The sequence below is a fragment of the Siniperca chuatsi genome, linkage group LG10 (assembly GCF_020085105.1).
Source record: "Siniperca chuatsi isolate FFG_IHB_CAS linkage group LG10, ASM2008510v1, whole genome shotgun sequence".
NCBI classification, from domain to species: Eukaryota; Metazoa; Chordata; class Actinopteri; order Centrarchiformes; family Sinipercidae; genus Siniperca; species Siniperca chuatsi.
The window spans coordinates 3,433,669-3,455,545 of record NC_058051.1 but is presented as its reverse complement, the minus strand read 5'-3'; the positions used below and the strand labels follow the sequence as shown (position 1 = coordinate 3,455,545).

The window sequence follows — 21,877 nt, the reverse complement described above, 5'->3', positions numbered from 1 at the left end:
ACTAGTCCTTTAAGCGCTTCGTTTAGATCTGTGGAGTCTACTACCAGCACAGCTGATGTACAAACACACACACCTGTGACTCATAGCGGATAAGCAGGTCATATTCCATGGAGTAGGGGATGTTACTGATGAGGAACTCCAGGATGCCACCCTCAGGTACCCGAGCGAACCCAGATCCCGTCCATGTGGCAGGACGACCCAGCTGGTGCTCCCTGGTCTCCAATGTACAGCTCTGAGAATATACAGACATATTCAGATATATTTTTAAATATATTTCCATACTACAGCCACAGAATCACTCCAACACAAATGCATGCCCACGAAGAATACGGGTGGGCTCACCTGTCCCATTTTGGCCAACTCAGCCTCATAAAGGAAGTGATCCAGAGCCATGAAGAAATATCCAGACTCCACCTGCGCACACTGGCGTCCTGTCATGTGACTGCGGCAGCGACACTGACCGCTCTCCATGGAGCAGCTGCAGAGAAGACATAAACAGCGCATATTGTTATTTCACTGCTACAGTTGATATTGTATCACTTAGCTGTCTATGTTTGGTACTTAGCCTTTAATCAGCAATGTAAACACTTACTATTTCAATTTCTACAGTTAAGCTCCTTCTTAATCTGACATTGAAGTTAAACTTTTCAAATAATCCGAACTAAAATGATTACTACCTTATGACAAGACAAGCTAAGAGTCTACAGCCGTGCTAGCTCTGCGAGGCTACACTTAGGCACAGCAGTGCTTTGACTTAAATGCTAAATAGTGATTAATTTGAAGTGTTATGTCTCAGAGACAAAACATTTGAAAGGGGCCTCCATGCTACGTAGTAACAGCCTCATACTTGATGTGATTAAAGCTACAGCATCACTCACTGGTTGTCCAGGGCTCCTCCGATATCACACTCACAGCCTCTGCAGCCGTTTAGGTCATGGCTCAGAGCCCAGTGTTCTGGCTAGAAACACAGAAGGACAGACAGAGGGCAGAGTGATTGACAGACAGAAACAGGAGGACAGAGCAACCACTCAGACAGTTGAACAGTTAACTCCAGACAGACATGATGCATCACTCTCCGTGCTGTTACAGAGTGAGAGGGGAACTTCCGCTGCAGTGTGAAGTGACTGTGAGTCATGCATACTGTATCTAGCTCTCTAATCCAATAAAACAACATTCATAGCTTTGGGGCATATCATTACTGCCCCATTCCTTTGCAGTCAGCAATATCACTTTTTATCTTGAGTATGGTTTGGCTGATGTATTTGTACTTTGCTAAGTTTTGTGGTTTCTCCCGTAGTGTTACATAACAATCTGGTCACTTTTATTCTGTACTGCATCAATCCACTTCAAACTTTATCATCCATCCATCTACAGTAATACTGGTCTGTGCCTGGTTGTTTTCTTGCTAGTCTGTTAGACTTGATAGCTATTTGAAAAACTAACAAGGCAAACTCTACAGCAGTAACTTTTTATGTGTAAGTGGACATTTATACTGGTACTTTCACTTTTATTTATTTTTATTTTTTTTAAATATACTTTCACCACAGTGACAGTTTTTTTCCTGGAGGATTTTTTAATTCTGTCAAATGCTGACATTACATTATTGCTACTACAACAAGGCTTCACAGGGCTCATCCGAAGACAGGATCCACTTTCAGACCAGGTCCAGGCCCTGACCATTTTAGGCCTGCTGTAACCCACACCGACCGGACAAGCCTCAAAGCCCTGGGCTAAATTTAGACACAGGGCCCAGGAAGGAGCTCACATTCCTGCCTATACTATTCCTGGCTGAGTAGGTTTGGGACAAGAGAGTGAATTATAACAGGAAGCTGATCACCACCCAACATCTTGGGCTGCTGGGCTGAGAGGGTGGGAGGAAAATATGAGAAAGAAACAGAGTGAAGAAGATCAGCAGCACTAATTTAAAAAGTGAAAAGGAAATATACAGGTAATATGGGCCATGGAGTGAAATGTAAGGGAATGAGATTCAGTGCTTACATTCAGATTTAATTGTGTCATGTTTAGTGTCACACATAGGACGATAACGTCACAGTAGTGGTAAAAAATATAATCACTAAAAATATGAAAACAGTGTTATCCATGGGTAAGAAGGTCAACAAAAAGGTCAGCAAGGGAAATCGAAAATATATCTGAGGGTTTTTTGTTCACTGTCACATTACCATTAAAAGGACTTATTGACAGGGGCAGAGAATACGTGGTAAGGAGAGAAAGACAGAGAAAGAGAAAATGACAGATATAGATATTTGAGATTTTCCTTTCAAGCCAGAAATCAAAAGTCAGGCCAAAGTTTTTAGTCTTACCAAACACTGGTCACAGCTGCGTCCAGTGACAAGACGCTTGCAGAAGCAGTCTCCACTGACTGGGTCACACTGGGAGCTACCTGACACTGTTCCCCTATGGTCACACCGGCAAGCTGGGGGCACAGGGCAAAATCGATGAGGTTTCTCACAGATCATTAGTTACTGCAGCACATTGGTTTTAAAATGATAAATGAATAAATCGTTCAAAAACAAACTATTGCCACTGTGACCCTGATCAGCAGAGAATTATTACAAAACCTAGTAGGCTAGCGCGCAACTTCCACTGAGGATGTGGGGGACATGTCCTGCTCACTTTTCCCCCTCACACTACTTTAACATTTTTTGTTTGATTAATTTACTAAAATCTCACTAAAATATTTATTTCAAAGTTTCTGTTCAGTCACCAAAATCCAGAGAGGAGAGGAGAGGAGCTGATCAAAATGATAATTTGTTCATCTAAGTCGCGTTCAGTATTACTGTGTACTCACAGCAATTAAACTTTATGACCTGTGTTTCGGCTTTCTGGCAACATACAGTCTGCCCTATCTTCCTGGTGGAGGTTGTTGGGGCTGCATGCAGCCTGAGAGGAAGACCTGTAGACACTACTCGGGGTAAAAGAGTCTCCCACCTCTTATAAAATAATTGTCTCTAAAGGTTGCAAGAATTGAACACCAATCAAAGATAATGCAATAAATACAGTGTCCTTTGTAGTAAAGATGGAAATACGACATTATTTATTGAGTTTAAGGTTCATTGTTGACATTAGAAACAGTAGGCTGAATTATCTGTCAAATTTTTTTTATATAACATTATAACATTATTTATCATAAAGTATCAAGGAAATTATACAGTAAGTAATTATGGGGTAGAGCATTAATAATGCAGGAATTTAAACAGCAGTTTTTGTATACTACAATTATTGTATTTATATATATATATTTTCAGGGTGGACAGTCTGGGTCATTATGACATTTCTATGTGTGTGTGACTATAACAGGGACTGTACTCACGTTGGCAGCCCTGGGGGTTGTCAGCGCTCAGGCCGAAGAAGCCGGTCTTACACTTGTCGCAGCGTGGCCCCTCGACATTGGCCTTGCAACGGCACTGGCCTCCCACCATGCCGAGGGAAGGGTCGGTGTGGCTGTCGCACATCCCTCCATTCAGAGAACCATCTGGGTCGCAGTCACAAGCTATGGGACAGTTTTAATGCATGAGAAGTTAAACTTAAATGATGCATATCTACACTTAGTTCAGTGTGTCTGGTTTTGTATGTTGTGAGTTGCACATTTATAACACAGAAATATACAGCAGGCACTCACACATACACTTGAACACACACCACATGTGTTCACACAACCATACACATTATCAATAAGATTGCTGCCAGCAGTTACAGCTTTTTGATATATTGTACAGTATACTTTTTATCTAACAGTTTTTGAATGGTGATCTTTGGGCATGTGGATGAAAGCGTTAATATGTCAAATACTACACATGCTAAAGAAATCATACTTGGTGCACAGGTGCCGCTTGGACTTGAACATATTCAAATATTTGACCAATGTGTGGTACTACAGTACAAATAAAACTTCTGGATGGATTCAAACCCAGGCCGTTGCGATAAGGACTCAGCCTTGTACATGGTGTGTGCGCTCTACCAGGTGAGCTGCTGGGGCACCCCACAAATATAGCTTCAAAGGAATAGTTCGACATTTTAGGAAATACGCTTTCTGGTGAAAAGTTAGATGAGAAGATTGAAACAATTATCATATCTGTCCATTACATGTGAAGCCACAGCCACCAACCAGTTAGCTTGGCTTAGCACAAAGACTGGAAACAGGGGGAAACAGCTAGCCTGACTCTGTCCAAAGGTAACAAAATCCACCTACCAACACTCTAATTAACACGTGTAATTGTGTAATACATTCAAAAACCAAAGTGTGAAAACGACAATTTATTTTATGGGGGGTTATGTGACAGAATGTTTCTAAGCCTAACCCAGAGCCAGGCTAGGCAAACATTTGCCATTGTCATTGTACTGATTTTCTTCAAATTTCTACTGTAGCACCTTTAATTCTGTAATATTCTCTAACATGATTCACACATTCTACAAAAATCAGCTTTTGGCATCAATTTGACGGTAAGATATGCTATCAGCCCAACATTTTGTGAGTATGTGCAACTGTCGAATTATCTATCAGCTGTTCCTGTTTGCAGTGGACCCATGGATGTACAGACAACTATCACTTGATTTCTATGATACTAAAGAACTTAAAAACATGATGATTCTCAGTCAAGTTCTGGAGATCTAAGAAAAATCATGTTTCTATGATTTCTAAACAGTTTTATGGATGTTTATTAGCAATGGACATTAAAGGGAATGATATCCTGATGTCCATCCAGTGTAAGTCACACCAAATCTACAAATATGTCTATCATGCCTGCATGTTCAGATTTGACTGACAACTACAGGCAGTGTTGATAAGTGGGCCAAATCAGTGGGCCAAACTACAATGACAAACTTCCTATCGTGGTCCTTTTCACCTCATGCAGTATCTTTGCCTCACGTCTCTCCCCCTTCAACTCCCCTGCAGTAACAGCAGCTGACGGCAGTCACGCACATTTGCTCCAGAAAATGCCATGAGTAGTTATTCTCTGATAGGGAACACACACACACACACACTCACCTATGCAAACTCGTGGGTCCCTGATATCCTTAATAGGGTCTTTGTAGTAGAAAGGTTTGCACATCTCACAGTTGCGTCCCATGGTGTTGTGCTGACAGTCATCACACACTCCTCCGCTGACATTTCCCATGGCCAAATACACCGCCATGTCAAAGTGGCACAAGGTCGAGTGGCCATTACAGTTACACTCTAGAAAAAAAGACGTATTTATTTAAAAACTAATTAGTCATTACTGACATATTGTTATTATATATTTTCAAGTGTTTGCTATCCACAGGCAGATGTAGTTACATTAGCCTGCTGACAAATAATCAATTAAAATGCGGCAGTACATACGATCTCTTTTCTCATTAATGCTTATTGCCTAATAAATCTGTGATTTGTTTTGTTTTTGCACTGCACTTAATGTCCTCTTTGCTTCCTCCTCTGTACTCACTCTTGCAGGAGTTGGTGTTGCGTCCCTCGGCTGGTCTCCAGGGCAGGTCGTTGTGGAAGTCATCACATTGCTCACAGTTCAAACCCTTAGTGTTATGGTTACACACACACCTGCCGTGAACCTTAAAAAGAGATGGGAGGGAAGGGAGGAGGAGTTAAGGCAATCTATATGAGATGAAGAAGCGTTGAAACTATAAGAGTAAAATACAGGAGGAAACTTCTGATTAAAAGTCTGCACTGTAACTGAAGCCTCATCACTCACCATTCCTTCTATATCATCCCTGATGCCATCGATGGGGGCGCACTCCGAGGCGTGGCCATAGCAAAAGCAGTTTCCGCGTACGACAAGCTCATATATGGCGTAGTAATACTTTTCTTTGATTTCAGCTCTGGGGTCCAGCAAGTTGTCTCCCAGGGTGTGAAGCTTGGTGAAGTTCACTCTCAAGTTGGTGATCTTTAGCTGGTCTGTTGGGGAGAGGACATGAAGAGAATAAGTGGAAGAGGAACAGAACGCAGGTATGTATTCAGAATACGGCTTCTTTTCATGTGGACACTGGAGTTTAGTTTAAGTGTTCTGTTATATGAAGGCTGGTAGTCTCACAATGACACAAGTTGGTGAGGTCAAGGATGAAGGACAGCAACTAAAAAATGGGTTAAAAATACAAATGCACACACACACACACACACACACACGAAAACCAGCACTAAAGCCCTAGCAAAAGGAAGTCAAGGCCAGTGGAGCAGTACAGAGCTGAGTGTGTGGCAAAGCATTATGGGTGAACAGTTAATTTTACTAGGAGTAGTTTAAATCCCGATGACATGTAAAGTTATTTCCATTTTGTAAGCAATTTCACCATGTCACAGAGTAAACCTATAATAGGTGTAAAGAAACAGAAGATTCTTATTTTATCATTTTTACATCAAAACCTATATAAAACCTCTATATATCTTGATATTTATATATATAAACATTACTATTTTCATTTATTCAAACACAACATATATTTTATGATGCAACCCCAGACCAGCTGGCATCTATAAGCAAGATTTGAGTGGAGATCTTCCAAAGTTACAGTCTTTTAGTACCAAGTTTCTGCTTTGTGTTAGTATTCATCCGCCGTGACCGAGCACTAAAACACTGTCTATGGAAGCACAAAGAGGGAATTTCACACTAAAATAACTAATAATAATTTTGCAAGATCCCCACTAAATTTGACAAACTCAGACTGCTCAAGCTTCTCACTGTATTAGCCTCAGCTGAACTTATGAAAGTATTTTTGCACAGAATGAGAACTTGAGAATGAAAAATGGAATCGCTTTAGGAAGGGATCTCTTCATGACCAGTATAGACAGGAGGAATGATTACCGTGACCTGTAACTCTTTCAGTGTACATTTGGGCATCTGAGTATTGTTTTAAGACAGACTTGAAAAATTGTGAACCAGTCCACAGCCATGCTAGCAGCTCTTTGAGGCTACAGTTAGGCATAGCGATGTTTTGAGCTAAATGCTAACATGCAGATGTTTAGCAGGTATAATGTTTACCATGTTCACCATCTTAGTTTGTGTGTTAGCATGCTAACATTTGCTAATTTTCACTAAACACAGTGTATCTGAGGCTGATGGGAATGTCATTACTGTATAAACCAAAGTACTGGAAAAAGTTTCGTTTTGACCTGCTGGTGGCGCAACATGAAAAGTTAGGGGATCACCAAAAGTTAGAAGTCATCATCCAGGCACCATGAATATCTGCACCAACTTCATGGCAATCCGATTAATAATTGTTGAGATATTACAGTCTCGACCAAAGTATTGGGCTGACTGACCGACCAGATGACAGACTGACCAACCAACATTACCATCCCTAGAGCCTCTAGCATGGCTAGTAAAAATTGCAAACCAAAACCTGGAACCTCACAACTTTTTGACTGACTGGCAACCTGGATGGGAAATAAGGAAATAAGGTAAGGAAATGTATTATTGGGTGTTCATCTAAATGTGAAAAGAATTTCGATATTGTCTACCCACTCCCATAGGCAGCATAGCAATAGTTCAGGCAGAGCACTGAAGTCGCGCTTGCATTAGCTGATCAGCTGTTTCATTCGTGCTTCACAATCGCTGCTCATTCATCAGCTGGCTATCAGCTAATTTGTCACATCCAATGATATTGATGCAGGTGTGCAGAGTGGCCATTATAACCTGACACTTCACTATTGCTCTGCTGATACCTTCATGCCAACACTGTTTGCTGCAAGTCCCTCCACCACTCCAACCCCAAATTTTTGGTATTGGTATTTACTAAAAATGTAATGTTCATTTATGTTCATTAATGTGTTTATTAAAGGGGATTAGCGCTCTAGCAGAAGCCTCGTTGCTGTTCCTCACTGCTAACCCAATTTCCTCCTTCCTCCTACTATCAATAAGGCAATAAAAAAAGCAAGACACTATCCAAATGTCATACATGACTTAAAAGTACATTTAAAGAAGAGGGAGAATCCAAAAATGATGGACAATAATGCAATGTGGTGTTGAAATGGTTCTTCCCACATCCTGCCTCCTTATCCTCTCAAACTATTTGGAAAGAGTGCCTACAGGGAGAAAGACAACTCCTTTCCAGATAGATTTGTCGGTCTTTTTACCCTGTCAATCTTCCGGAACAGCCGTGGTCAGAGCATCCTCCGCTGTTACAGTCCAGCTGTTCAACACAGTAGTTATCAACACACACACACACACACACACACACACACACAAAAACACGCATACACAGACACACACACACACACACACACACACACACACAAACTAATGCAGATGTACCTTAACACATAAGCATACCAACATACATTACAAAATTTTATTTTAGTAAATATAATTAGTAATTCCTGTCATTTTAAATCCTGCTGGAGCTGAAGCATCAGTGTTACAATAAGATGGGTGAAATGTTTCATGGGAGGCTTTTTTTTGGTCCAAACTCTGACCCTATCCCGCTGACTTCTCGTCTGCAGTAATAGAATCCCTCTCTGACAGACAAGAGCTAATCCCTCCAACTCCACTGCACTAAGACACTGTCTGTTTCTCCTCATGCTGTAATAGCCGACTGGAGAACAATCCTCCAACTCAGCCAGCAACAACTGCAGCAGCCAAACGGCAGCTTTCAGTAGCCCAAAGGTTGCACCTGAGAGTAAAGAAAGTAATAAAGAGACTTCCTGAAAACCAAAAACAGGCCTTCACAAAAAACAATAGTCTTCAGTTAAGCTAGCAGCTCTGTCAGGCTGTATTACTGTGGGAACAGCAGTGCTTTGAGCTAAATGCTAAAGTTAGCAAGCTAACTTGCTTAAAATGACCAGGCTGATGTTTAGCTGGTATAATGTTTAGCATATTCACCATCTTAGTTTGGTGTTTTACCATACTAGAATTTGCTGAGACTGATGGGAATGTCATTGCAGGTATTTAGTCATAAACCAAAGTAGCAGTTCCTGTTTGCAGTGTACCCATGGAGGACAGACAGCTATACTATACTGAAGAAATGTTAAAAATGTGAGGATTCTCAGGCAAGTTCTAAAGTATTATTTCTATGCAGATTTACGGACGTTTATTCACAATGGAAATCAGAGATAATTATATCGTTGGAAAGTGTAACTCACGCTGATTGATATCAATGTGTTTCATGTCTGTGTGTTAATATATGACTGAGTTATGACTCTGAGAAGGAGCATGATATTTGACTCAAGTTTGACTCAACTGCATGCAGTATAGTTGCCTCTCCTTCAACTCTCCAGCACCCCCCTGGGGAAGGTTTTGGCTTTCTCTTTTGGCGTTGTCCTGTGGAATATCAACGACTACGACAGACCACATCCTGTAATTTCGCAATTTTTAAAATGCCGTCCGGAACGATGAGTTAAATTACTCAAAATAGGAGCACAGTGAATATTTCATTCCCTACCTCCCCCGGTAATGTTAATCCCATCCGACCCACCGGTCCCAGTCACCTGACTCCTACATCCACCCACTTACCTGTTCCTCGTTCCCCAATTACCCCCCACAGTATTTATACCTGGCCAACTCCACCTGCTTCTAGCCAGATTGTCATTGTTGCTTCGTGCCTTTGCTTGCCAGCCACCTGAACCTGAACCCTAATCTGTACCTGCCTACCTGCCTGTTCCTTTTACCTGCCACTTCTGTTTGGACGTGCTGCCTTTGCTTGTAAGCTTATGTATCATCACTTTACCATTAAATCACTGATCGTTTCCTGTCTACCGGTTGTCTGCATTTGGGTCCTTTTCCTTGCTGCCTCGAACATACCCGTGTGACAGCGGGTTTTAATACCAAGTTAAGGAAATGCTGGGAGGGAGATAGAAAGAATGTAAGTCACTTCTTCCCAGTTTGTTGTAACACAGAGAATCAGTGAGACCGAAGATAATTCTTCTCTAGACTTTTTGTTCTCAACTGAGCCTCCTTGACACACTTCCTCTGAGACTGTGTATTATCCCCAAAAGATTCAGGGCTGTGGGTTATGGTCTGCCAATCAAAGAGGAGAATATCTACAAAGGGGAAGGTTTTCCTGGAAGGCTAAACTCCTGCAAAAAGTCCCCCAATCTCACTCAAGTGATGCAGAAACAAACAAAAAGCTAGCCAACAAGAATTACTCTGGATGTTGATTCATTGTCTTGACAACAGCAGACAGTGCAAATGAATTGTTCAGCTGCGAGGGGGTCAGGGATCTTCATGTGGGCCAGTTACAGTGAGATACTAAGCAACAGAAAAAGACAACCTCTGCTGCTGCACTGGAAACCGAGCTTGGGTTTCTGGGAAAAGCTCTCATGTCCTGCCAGTCTAAACATGAGAGCTAGGACAGTGAGGCAGTGTGGGAGAGAAACAGCTGCTTTTCACATCTCCCCATGTCTTCCACACAGCGGGGCCATGTTTCACACCCCAGAGAGACGGCCTGTTAAAGTGTGTAATGTGTCACAGCAGGATAGCAAGAGCTAATTGTGTCGGCTGGAGTTTGATTTATGGTGACAAATGTGACCATAGCTCGCAAAGTAAAAGGATAGAATTTTCTGTGGAATCATTTATTAAACTTAAACTTTAAGTTTAGAGTCAAACTGAAATTTGAATTCTACCTTTTTTGACACCTGATGGCTAGCAGACACACTGTCAACTTCTGTGGTGCGCTACTGACTGGAAAACGTCTTTGAATGTTGATACCTTACTTTTCATTCATGTTGTTTCAACACCTGCTCAGTCATTGAAATCTCCTGCACACTCGAACCCTTTTCAAACAGCCGACTCGCCTATGACGCGGGTCTACTCGACGCATGCTTGACCTGCGTCACTGTGTGGGTCTGACTGGGGTATCAGTGCTGTGTTCTCTTAGCATTATAGAAAGGAGGGGGTGTAGCTAGCATTAGCTGTCGCTCATTCATGGGTCCAGATGTGGTGACGGCAAATGGCCAGACTGTCAAAACTCACAGGAACGGGAAGCCGTTGAGTCACCACATAGAGTAACGTAAGGAGTATGTAGAGTACCAACATTGTCAGTCAGAACCAAAAATTCGCACTGCCTGGACACTAATGTAGGCTGTCACTGCATAAAAATAACAATAATAATTTTAATTTTGTACAATTGTAATAAGAGCTTATTTTTCCACCACACGCTGTACTTCAGCTTGTTGTAGAGCTCTTAAGCTTTTATAACCCCTGACATCAAAGAGCCTTCTGCCTGTAAAACATCACTGACACACCAACATGGACACACATGCGGTTACAAATATGAATTATTTCATAATAAAAAGAACAATCATTCATCCCACGTAAACAAGGTATTATGCTTGTCCAACATTTTGTGTCACCCAATAGGGTTGTACACCATCAATCTGCTGTTTAAAATACGAGCGTGACCTACTCTGGATGATTGGGCTGTATGGATCCTCAATCCTGATGGCTGGATCCAACACTCTGTAGATGACCTAAGCCAAGACATACATATTATGCACACACATTACATATTTGAACTATCTGAGACTACAAATAATAATAAAATAAACAGCAACATATGCAGTATGAGTCTGAATCAGACTTTGCACTTAGTGCCTGAGCAGTATTCAGTGTGTGCACTTAAGATTTTACATGTGCTGGGGTTATTCAAAAGCTTGGGTTCTTTGTCCCCTCTGTTTGTGTGTTGTCTTTTTGCTAAACATTGCTTTCAAATGCAGGAACTGTGCATTAAATTGCTGTTAGGATAAGGATTGAATTGGAAACTGGCTATGTGAAGTGCTACTTAAGTTTTGGAAATACGCTCCTTTTCGCTTTCTTACTGAGAGTTAGATGAGAAGATCAAAACCACTCTCATGTCTAAATGATACAAATGAAGCTAGAGCCTGGAAACAGTTAGCTTAGCTTAGCATAAACACTGGAAACAGGGGAAACAGCTAGCCTAACTCCAAAAGTTAAAAAAAATGTCCAAAGTTTAAAAAAATCTGCCAACCAACACATCTAAATTTTACTTATTAACATGTTATACCTCGTTTGTGTAATTCATACACAAACAGAACTGCAAAAACGACAAAATGACTTTGGACAGAGCTAGCTGTTTCCCCCTGCTTCCAGTCTTTATGTTAGGCTAAGCTGATCTACTGCGTGTCCCTCCTCTGTTGCTCCTCGTAAGGGTTTCTTCCATTATTTCCCTGTTAAAAGGGTATTTTGGGGAGTTTTACCTTATCTGAATCGAGGGTCTATGGACAAAGTGTGATGTAGACTGAATAGATTGTAAACTCCCCCTGAGGCAAATTTGGGATTTCAGATATTGGGCTGTATAAATAAAATCGATTTGACTTAAAAATAGAATACATTTTTGTGTTTATTTGAGCAACTAATGTGACTTGCCATTTATTCCTTTAATCAATCGCTCACCTCTCCCTCCGTTGACGGTTCAATGTCAGAGTAGCGGGACTCACAGATGACATCATTAATGTTATGCAAAGGACCCTGGGACACTCCGCGAAAGGCAGCAGCGCAGTCGTGGGAAAAATAGCGGTAAACCTGCCAGGTACGACCAAAATCTGCTGACCGTTCAATCAGCATGGCCGCCGGACGGAAAGTCTGCAAGAGAAGAATGTCATGGACAAAAATTCTCCAATGTATTTGTTGCACAGTTCATTTTGTTAAGCAGAATAATCCCAAAGCACAAAACAAACTGAGCTGTAAATCACACTTTTCAGCCACTTGTTGATACAGGTCAATAAAGTGATGACATAAGCTTTTATCCCACCTTGAAGGTCATAATCAGGTGAGTGAAATGAAACTCTGCTTCCAGATCCAACTGGATAAAGACGTCCGACTTTCCTGGGAGAGAGAGACACAGAGAGAGTGACAGAGAGAGAGAGATTAAATTCACACAAAGCCAACATTTGCCTTTACAGCTAAAGACTGTCAGTTAGATGGAACTTGTTTTCCATCTATACCACCAGTTTCTGACAGATGGATGACAGAGAATAATGGCTAGTAGCAGTCGGTGAAGTAGCATTCGTGCTTTTGATTTGAGGAATGGCATCTTGACAGGAAAAGGCATTCAGTCTTGGCAGGAGAAATGTAAAGAGCATGTCGGAAAAGCCCACACACTTCCTGAGTTGTAGAGCACCAAATATTCTGAAGGGCCACTTTATTCTGAGGACCACTCTCTCTCTTGTTCTCTGTGTTTTTGTATTACACGTATGGCACTAAGCCAAGAGGACTTTCCCATTCCCGCATGCTAATACATAAAGGCCACACCACATGAATTTTGTATTTTACAACTTAAACTGGTGCTTTGAAGAGAAACCACAACACAGCTCTTTCATACACACATGCAAAGGCAAGAATGAGGGAGAATTTGTTTTGATGCCTACTCAGTGACATGTTTTGCAAAAACACATGTGCCTACACACATCCATGTATCCTGGGGAATCACCTTTTTAACATTTATAACTTGCAGGTAATGACAATGTGAATGTTTGTGGCACAGAGTACTTTCCTACAGCATGTTAAAGCCTAAACCAGAGTTGGAGAGCGTTAGGAAGCAAAGGAGAAATGATATAGGAGAGATAATATCTATGCTATCTATACGGTCAACCTACCTATTAAAGCTGCACTAATCCATATTTTTATATAAACGATAGCTCAAGTAAATATGTGTACTGTATAATGTGTTGCTCGCAGTAATGAACAGAGAATTACCACCCGACTCTGCTGCCCCCCCCCCCAGCATCTTTCAGCTCATTGTAGCATTTTGACTCACTCTCACCCTAAACCTGCTAATGTTGCTGGATGAGTAAACAGGCAAGTGGTTAAGTTAGCCCTGTGCTAGGCACAGGAAGGAAAAAGATGGAAAACAAAAGAGGAGGAAGGGTGTGACACAGCTAGGGATGTAGAGAGAGAGAGAAACAGGGTAGAGAGCGAAAGGATAATTCAAAGCAAACATTTTGAGCCTTGCTGACAGAGACGTTTGTTGGGCAAGTCATACATACTAAATGGTAATGGAAAAGACACACACAACCAACACATGCAGAACACGCCTTTTCCACTGTTTAGCCAACACTCACTTACAGTGCCATATAAAGCCAGCACGTATGCATGCAATCCCAGGAAATTGCAATTCCAATTAATAAGTGCACACAATCAAACCACTGTAATCCATATCAAAAGCACACTGTACCACTTCCACCATGGAAATGCCACCAAGATGCCAAGGAAAAGCAGTAGCAACCAAGAGTAAAAATAGTCACTATACTTCCTGTTCTCCTTCTTCTTCTGTTTCTCTCTGTTCTATTCTGGGTCTGGTACTGCTGCACAGTGCTGTCATCAACAGCACTCCATTACAGTAGCATGGCTGACAAACAGCTGAAATGAGCCTTGTGTCCAACTGGCTTCTCTGCACAGAGCTTTACAGTCACTCATTGTCATTGTGAGCGATAATATATCCGCTCAAATGTGTCCCTCTCCCTGTCCTCACTACTGTCTCTCACTCAGTCTTGAATACTCCCTCAACTTTCACTTTTATCTTTCCATCGGAGCTTTTACTTTTCTCCTTTCCCTGTCATCCCCCTTCTCTCTCTCTCTGTTGACATGCCAGTGCAAGGCCTACTCTGTTATTAAGCCCATCTGTAGCTGGTCAGAGGATGTTGGGCACAGTGTGTGTGTGTGTGTGTGTGTGTGTGCTAACCTAATACTGTGTTTAAAGTTCTCTATAGCTGCTTACCGCTTGTGGTTTCAATAAACTTTTAGGATTTTGTTCTTATCCCAATATTTTTGCCTCCTTCCAACTGAGTCATTTCTGCTTCAAGATATTCACTACCTCATATTTTTTTATAACCATCCATTTTCTCCCCTCTATCCCCCCATCCCCCCATTCATCTCTAAAAATATTGATAGCTTTAACTATATGCCAGCACCTATAAGTAGAGGCCATATTAAGCTTGTCAAATAACCAACTTTAGCAAGGTGCAGGGCCGATTTAAAACATACAGTATGAGCAGTTTCTTATTTGTTAATGCTTTCAGGAGCAATTCAAAACAATTATTTCAGCTTTAATTAGGTTCTGTGCAAATTTGTAGCCATGAAAATGAAAGCTGAAATCACACTGTTTTACTAACACATTTATCTTGCTGAGAAAATCAAGTTGTATAGAAGGATGTCCTATCGCAAAGAGTGCTGAGATGAAAGTAGACTGTACAGTTTACATACGTTTCCGAAGTTACTGTCTATACTCTACATATCATAGTGCTGCTTAACATTTTTGATTGTTTTGTTTATTTTGTACATATCAGTTACATCCCCTTTCTCTGACACTACCCCATTGGTCTATTATTCATTCCGTACATTTGTACGCCAAACTGCATTTGCACTGAGATTGCGAGTCAATGCAGAACACAAGTGACCACAACGTCTCCTCACCGTTCTCGGACTGCCACCAGGACTTCTTGCGGTGAGGTTTGAAGGTGGCGATAACGTTCTCTATCCGGTGATTGATGGTGTTGTACACCGGGTCATATGGCCGTCTAGAGTCACAGTCGAAACACTTCTTCTCATCCTGCAGCAGGACAAGAAAAGGTCAGGGTTACAAGGTCAAAGGTGAAAGACTTCAGGGGTCAGTGAGAGACCCAGATAGAATGTAGAGAAAGGACAGAGATGGGCAGACACAAAATTCAGAATTTACCTAATGTCACAGATGTGTTCAAACACACACACACACACACACACACACACACACACACACACTGACCTGCAGATGACTGACAATGCAGTAGGTCTCTTTTTTCCTCATCCCACATGTAGACGAGGCCTTCAGGTTCTTCTCTCGTCCAACCAGCAAGTCCCCCGTTGCTGGGTAACAGCTGCCATGGGCACAGCCGTGGCTGTGGTCAGGCTCCTGGCCAACAGCAGCCGCCAGGACTGGGGGTGTGCAGGAAATGAATTACAGTGAACCGGAAACAGCAGTGCAGAGTGGCACCATTCCCTAATAGAGCACCCATTCACAAGCTTGTGTTGGCAAATTAAGCCAACTTCAAATCAGTACACTTTTTTCTGTACTAAAAAATGAGACAACATCAGAAGCTCTTATCGCTTCCTGAGAAAGAAAGAATCTAGGATGGGAAGTGAAACTGCAGGAGACTCCAGAGCTAAATTTGTCTTATGTCTGACTCAACTTAATTATGTTACAGTAACCTGACCAGTGAGTCTGAATCTGTTCTTCACTGTGCTTTGTCCCACACAGATATCATTGCCACAAAGAAGTGAATAAAGAGGCAAAGACAATCTGTAATAAGTCGAACTTCATCACAGCAACATTTTATATTTTATGCTTTTTACTCTACAGGAGTGTACATTTGTTCTATTGCTATAGATTAGCTGTCATTCCTATGATTATTATTATATTTATTAATATTAACACTACAATTACTATTCTACTATTTAAAAAATAATAATTCTAGGTGGTATTTGCATTGTGCCTCCCTCTCCCCCCACCCCCAAAACCTCTCCCTCTCTCTCTCCCTCTCTCTCTCAAAACCTAACACGGCAGCGGCAGATGGCCGCCCACCATTGAGTCTGGTTCTGCCAGAGGTTTCTGCCTCTTAAAGGAAGCTTTTCCTTGCCACTGTCGCCAAATGCTTGCTCATGGTGGGATTTGTTGGGTCTCTGTAAATAATATTACAAAGAGTACAGTCTAGACCTGCTCTATAGGAAAAGTGCAATGAGATAACTTCTGTTATCAATTGGCCCTATATAAAAAAAACTGAATTGAATTAAATCATTTTGTTCAAATAGAAATTTGTTTTATGGTCTTAAATCGTTTTTATAGGATTTGTAACACTTTTCTGTGGAATGGAAAACGGCCAAGATTGTGCTGGGAGAAGATTCAAAACCCGACTGACAACAGATACAGTTGTATCACTATGCTTTGTCTCTTGGACAAATAGCAACTTGGATGTTACCACAAGAAAGAGCACCTCCCTGGTATGTATGAGAACGGAGACTCTGGAAAAAAAGTCTTGCGAATGTTTAAGATTTATGTACACCTTAATTTAGAATCCAGTATTTAGAAGAACCCTAAAATGAAACCCCATTTCTTTGGAAAGATTGGTTTCATAAAGCAGTCTGAAGTTTAGGAGATCTCTTTGAAGGAAATAGGGTGGGTGAAAACATTTACTAAAGTACTCTAGAAGAAGAGTTTTATCTTATAGTTATAATCAAGACATCTTACACGATTTTACAGACAGATCGAACACTGCACCAGCAATCGGATCTGCTCTCTAGATTCAGTGTAGTGTGTTTGGTGAGGGACGTGAGGTTTTATGGGGCTTATTCAATGATATACCCTTGTTTTGGTGTAAAATCTGATGGGAGAGAAATTTAGGTCCTTGCAGACAAAGACTGGGATTCTGTAAGTAAGAATATCAAAGACAGTTCTCTAGATTTTAAAATTAGATCAGTTTAAGATACTATGGATTTAATGGATTTTTCAGTTAGACAATAAAAAAAGAAATCTGTGTCATGTGTGAGCCATTTTATTTTAACCTCCTAAAAATTAAAACCAATACAAGGCACAGAAACTAATAAAAGCCATATTTGTATGTTATCGTTGTTGTGGTCATCAAAAGGCAAATTTTGGTCAGTTATCATATTTCTCATGGTCGATAGATATGGGAAAAACGTTTTCTGCAAACTTCTTATGTAGAAGCCTCATAATGGTCATGGACCGCAGGGTATGAAGGGCTTATTGAGCTGGACTCTGGCCCCCCGTAACGAGACAGCTACTGCTTGATCAAGAGCTGATTCAATGTTGAGACAACATCCAGTGGGAGGGGGATTATCTCAAGGCAACCCTGCAGGTTAACAGGCTCTGCTGTCTGCAGGGGTCCCTAGGAACTGACCTGACAAGAGGCCCCAACCACAGGCTAAAACTAGAAACTAACCAGTGCAGGTCATACAGAGGTCAACTAAGACCAGCAACAGTTGAAAGCATAACATCTTGAAAATGAATGAATGATTATTTACTCATAGCTTACTCTTCCAGATTGAGATGTAACATGAAAATATCTTACAGAATATCTTACTTATTTCTATAGACTTGGTACAAATGTTGAACCATGGAGTGAACAGATAATGTGTCATTCTCTGATACAGCACTGGAGCCTTGGTGTGACTGAATAGAAGTGCTATGTGTGGGAGTTAAAATAAACCTTATAAACTTTCATGACAACCGGCAGCAGCCGTCACACATTCCACTGGACATCTTGACGTGAGTTTCTCCTCCTACATGCCTCTGGGACCTGTGGTCTGTGTGTGTTGCTATGATGAAATTGGTATGAGGAGAGTGGAGACCCAGGGGTCCTGGTGTCAATCTATGGTGTGTCAACAACAGGTGTTTCAAATCCTCCCTCCATATGTATACAGTCTACATGGAAACATGTAACAGTAACAGCTCTACAAAACACTCCTACACTGTGGGTCAAATTTAACAAGCTTTGGAAAACAGGGTCTATATTCACATTCCCCAAAAGATAAAAAGATGGATGCCTAGTCTTTTCCTGCATCAAACATTCACACTTGAGAGCTACACGGCAGTAAAATACACAGCTTCACTTGAGCATCTGGGGCTTAGTGACTTACTGGGGGGCACTTGCTGCGGCAGCTAGTGCTACTCATACACTTTTAATTTGGCACTATATTTGTGCCTCGACCCTGAGCGCATTATGTGCTTGCAAAAAAACATTTTCTGTCTTCAAAATGTCCCACTTATATATTTTGTAGAGAAACTATTATTGCACAAAAAAAAAATGTAATTTGAGCAAATAAAAATCTGTTCTGCACTCAGTAAATGTATTTGCAATAATGCAGTTTCTCACTCAGTTCTACTCATTTGCTCTCTCTTAACATCCCTGCTCTGCGTGCCCTCAAGTTAACCTGCTCGCTCGCTCGCTCGCTTTGAAATTCACTTTGTGAGTTAACCTATACTTAATGCCTGTGTTTAAACCCAAGCTATCTTGGTAGCTAGAACTGTCTGCTGCCAAATAAGCAGTTGCTAACTATGCTAACTTGATAATTGCTACTGAGTTATAATAATAGCAAACATGCAAAAACATTACTTGAGCACAAAATAGATTTTTTTTGCTTGGTCTTTGTGTGATAATAAATGATCTACACTTTATGTGCTTAGAAAAAAAAAACAACTCAAACTCAAAATGTCTGATCTATCTCGCACTTGCATGATTGAGGCACAAACATATTTCTAAATTCATTTATAAGATAGTTCTCTGTAAGACTCTTTGGGCAATGTTACCAACAGTCTATCAACTACAACTTTTTAATCAGATTTCTGTCCATTAACCCACTGCCTGATCTGATAATGTGTATGTAATTGGCCTCTAAGAGATTATTTGAATGCCTAAATTACAGTTCTCAGTAACCATTCATAGTCATATTCTCAGTAATCTTTTGCATCTGAAAGCCTCTTTAAATTTAGATTATGACCGCAACTTCAGAGTTAAAACCCGTGAATAAATTAAGCCACATTTTCTGTGAAGAAGTCATTTTACAAAGTCATAGCACATCTTGTTTGCCTGGCAACATGGCACATAGCCATTTATACTGCTGCGGTGCTATTATTTCTTTAATCAAAAAGAGACACAGCACATAATGAATGACAAAAGGTCCTTCACTTGTAGACTTCAATAATATTAACAGATTATAACTGAACAAATCATTTGTTACTTCTAGGCTGGATTATTGCAATTCCTTATTATCAGGCTGCTTAAGTCCCTTAAGACTCTCCAGTTGATCCAGAATGCTGCGGCACGTGTACTGACAAGAACTAGGAAAAGAGATCAAATTTCTCCAATATTAGCTTCTCTGCACTGGCTTCCTGTAAAATCCAGAATAGAATTTAAAATCCTTCTCCTCACCTTCGAAGCTCTTGATGGTCAGGCACCATCATATCTTAAAGAGCTCGTAATACCAGATTACCCGACTAGATCACTGCGCTCCCAGAATGCAGGGTTACTTGTGGTTCCTAGAGTCTCCAAAAGTAGAATGGGAGCCAGAGCCTTCAGCTATCAAGCTCCTCTCCTGTTTGTTCTACTGTATGTTCTCTTTCCTCCTCCTAACTTCTGTTATGAATTAGCGCTATATAAATAAAAATAAATAAATTGAATTAACAGTGTGGGCCTGCCATAATGTCAGCCTTCTCCATAACTGGGTGTCTCTACTGTCTACACACTGTACAATAATGAGATCTCAAAACTTTTGAATGCTGATAGACATAAAGGGAGACTGGTCGCTGTACCTGCCAGTGCCTGCATGCTCTCTGCAGGTCTACACTCACTGATTAAGGTAGACAACGATTGCATTATCACAGCCTGACACTGCTATGAGGCCAGCTGTAGATAGGGAGCCTGCTGGGAACAGTGCAGAGGAGGATTTCACATGGACACACGCACACACACACACACACACACACACACACACACACACACACATACATACACGATCTTGACACTCACTCTAGAGGAAACCTGTGTTGGCATCTGGACAAGTCTCACGTTGGTGCCAGCCAAGTGAGCAACAAGTAGATATGAGGTTAACATACTGTAGGTCACAAACTCATGCCTACAGTATGGAGGCCCTTACATGCACCTGTGCATCTATACAGAGACACATACGCACTTCTGCACACAGACACACTCATTCATAGTTACACAATTATAACTCAGGATTCATTTGGCACTTAACTGACACTCAAACTAAACAAGTACTTACACTTGTACACATGTTCCAATTTTCAAGTGAATGTAAGCATCAAGTATGTGCTTGTTGACTGCACAAAAGACGCCTATTAGAGGATTTGTGCAAGTATACGGTACCAATCTGAGCTGCTTCACATTTATCATTATCAATGAAGAAAGTGTGAAAAAAAACACAAGCAGAGCAGGTGGGATGGGTGATTTGATGGGTGAGAGAAAAAAAAAAATGTGTGCGAATGAGTGTGAAAGAGAGACCCGGTACACAGTCTTTGTACAGACAGTGGGAAGACCAATCCAGACACAACTTGATATCTATTCTGGAAACTATTGGCATGCACTCAAAGGTCTGTGTGTGTGTGTGTGTGTGTGTGTGTGTGTGTGTGTGTGTGTGTGTGTGTGTGTGTGTGAGAAAGACCAGAGAGGGTGGAGGAGCAGACGTCTGATGTGTAGTTTAATCACTAGGTTTCTTGTTGTCTTTTATCTCTGTGTGTTTCTGTCTGTGTTTGTTTGTCTGTGATAAACTACACAGGCTTCACACTTCTGCACACGACATGAGTTGAGCTGACATCACTGCGATCTCACGAAAACAAGATATACAGAATAATGAATTGCATATTAGGTTTTATTACACACTGGATAGTGCTAAATGAAAAGGTGGACATTTTAAACCACTTCACTTTAGAGTTCACAAATTTATAATGCATGAATTTATGAATTCCCACCTTTAAAAACACTATTATTTTACTTTTTTATTTTTTTTTTATTTCTTACTGTGGTGTGTACTACAATCCAGGACAACTTAATTAGTCCAAACATCAAATGATAAATTATGTAAACTACGCAAGTGATGATGCATTTCTTGATATTATCACACTGAAGCTGTAACCAATAGGCCTGGCAGGGTGACATCAGAGCCTTCATGGGTCGTACAGATGATAGTGATCAGACCACTGCTGCCTTGATGTAAACCAGGTAAGGAAGCAGAGCACAGTGGGAGGGAGGGATGAAGGAGAGATACATGGATATTTGGTAGACACTTGTATTCAAAGCACTCTACAGTGCAGTGAGCGAATATATACTTTTAGTGCAACACTCATGAAGTGCAGGAGCTGTAGACACGATGATGTGAAGAGAAGGCGAAGAATGTAAGGGTGGAAAGAA

At 41.0% G+C, this 21,877-nt stretch overlaps 1 protein-coding gene across 3 annotated transcripts in view; it reads right to left on the bottom strand.

Moving 5' to 3' along the window:
* Positions 1–21,877, bottom strand: part of lamb2 (laminin, beta 2 (laminin S)) — a 53,316-nt gene that overhangs the window by 17,623 nt on the left and 13,816 nt on the right. For all 3 annotated transcript variants that reach the window (XM_044211359.1, XM_044211360.1, XM_044211361.1), the window contains exons 3-15: positions 15,700–15,869; positions 15,372–15,507; positions 12,712–12,785; positions 12,354–12,542; positions 11,347–11,410; positions 5,706–5,908; positions 5,445–5,565; positions 5,009–5,197; positions 3,332–3,511; positions 2,322–2,434; positions 879–958; positions 343–478; positions 74–232 (exon numbers count right to left, since the gene is read on the bottom strand). In XM_044211359.1, the coding sequence (XP_044067294.1) occupies positions 74–232; positions 343–478; positions 879–958; positions 2,322–2,434; positions 3,332–3,511; positions 5,009–5,197; positions 5,445–5,565; positions 5,706–5,908; positions 11,347–11,410; positions 12,354–12,542; positions 12,712–12,785; positions 15,372–15,507; positions 15,700–15,869 (1,814 nt within the window). The remainder of the gene's footprint in view (positions 1–73; positions 233–342; positions 479–878; positions 959–2,321; positions 2,435–3,331; positions 3,512–5,008; positions 5,198–5,444; positions 5,566–5,705; positions 5,909–11,346; positions 11,411–12,353; positions 12,543–12,711; positions 12,786–15,371; positions 15,508–15,699; positions 15,870–21,877) is intronic.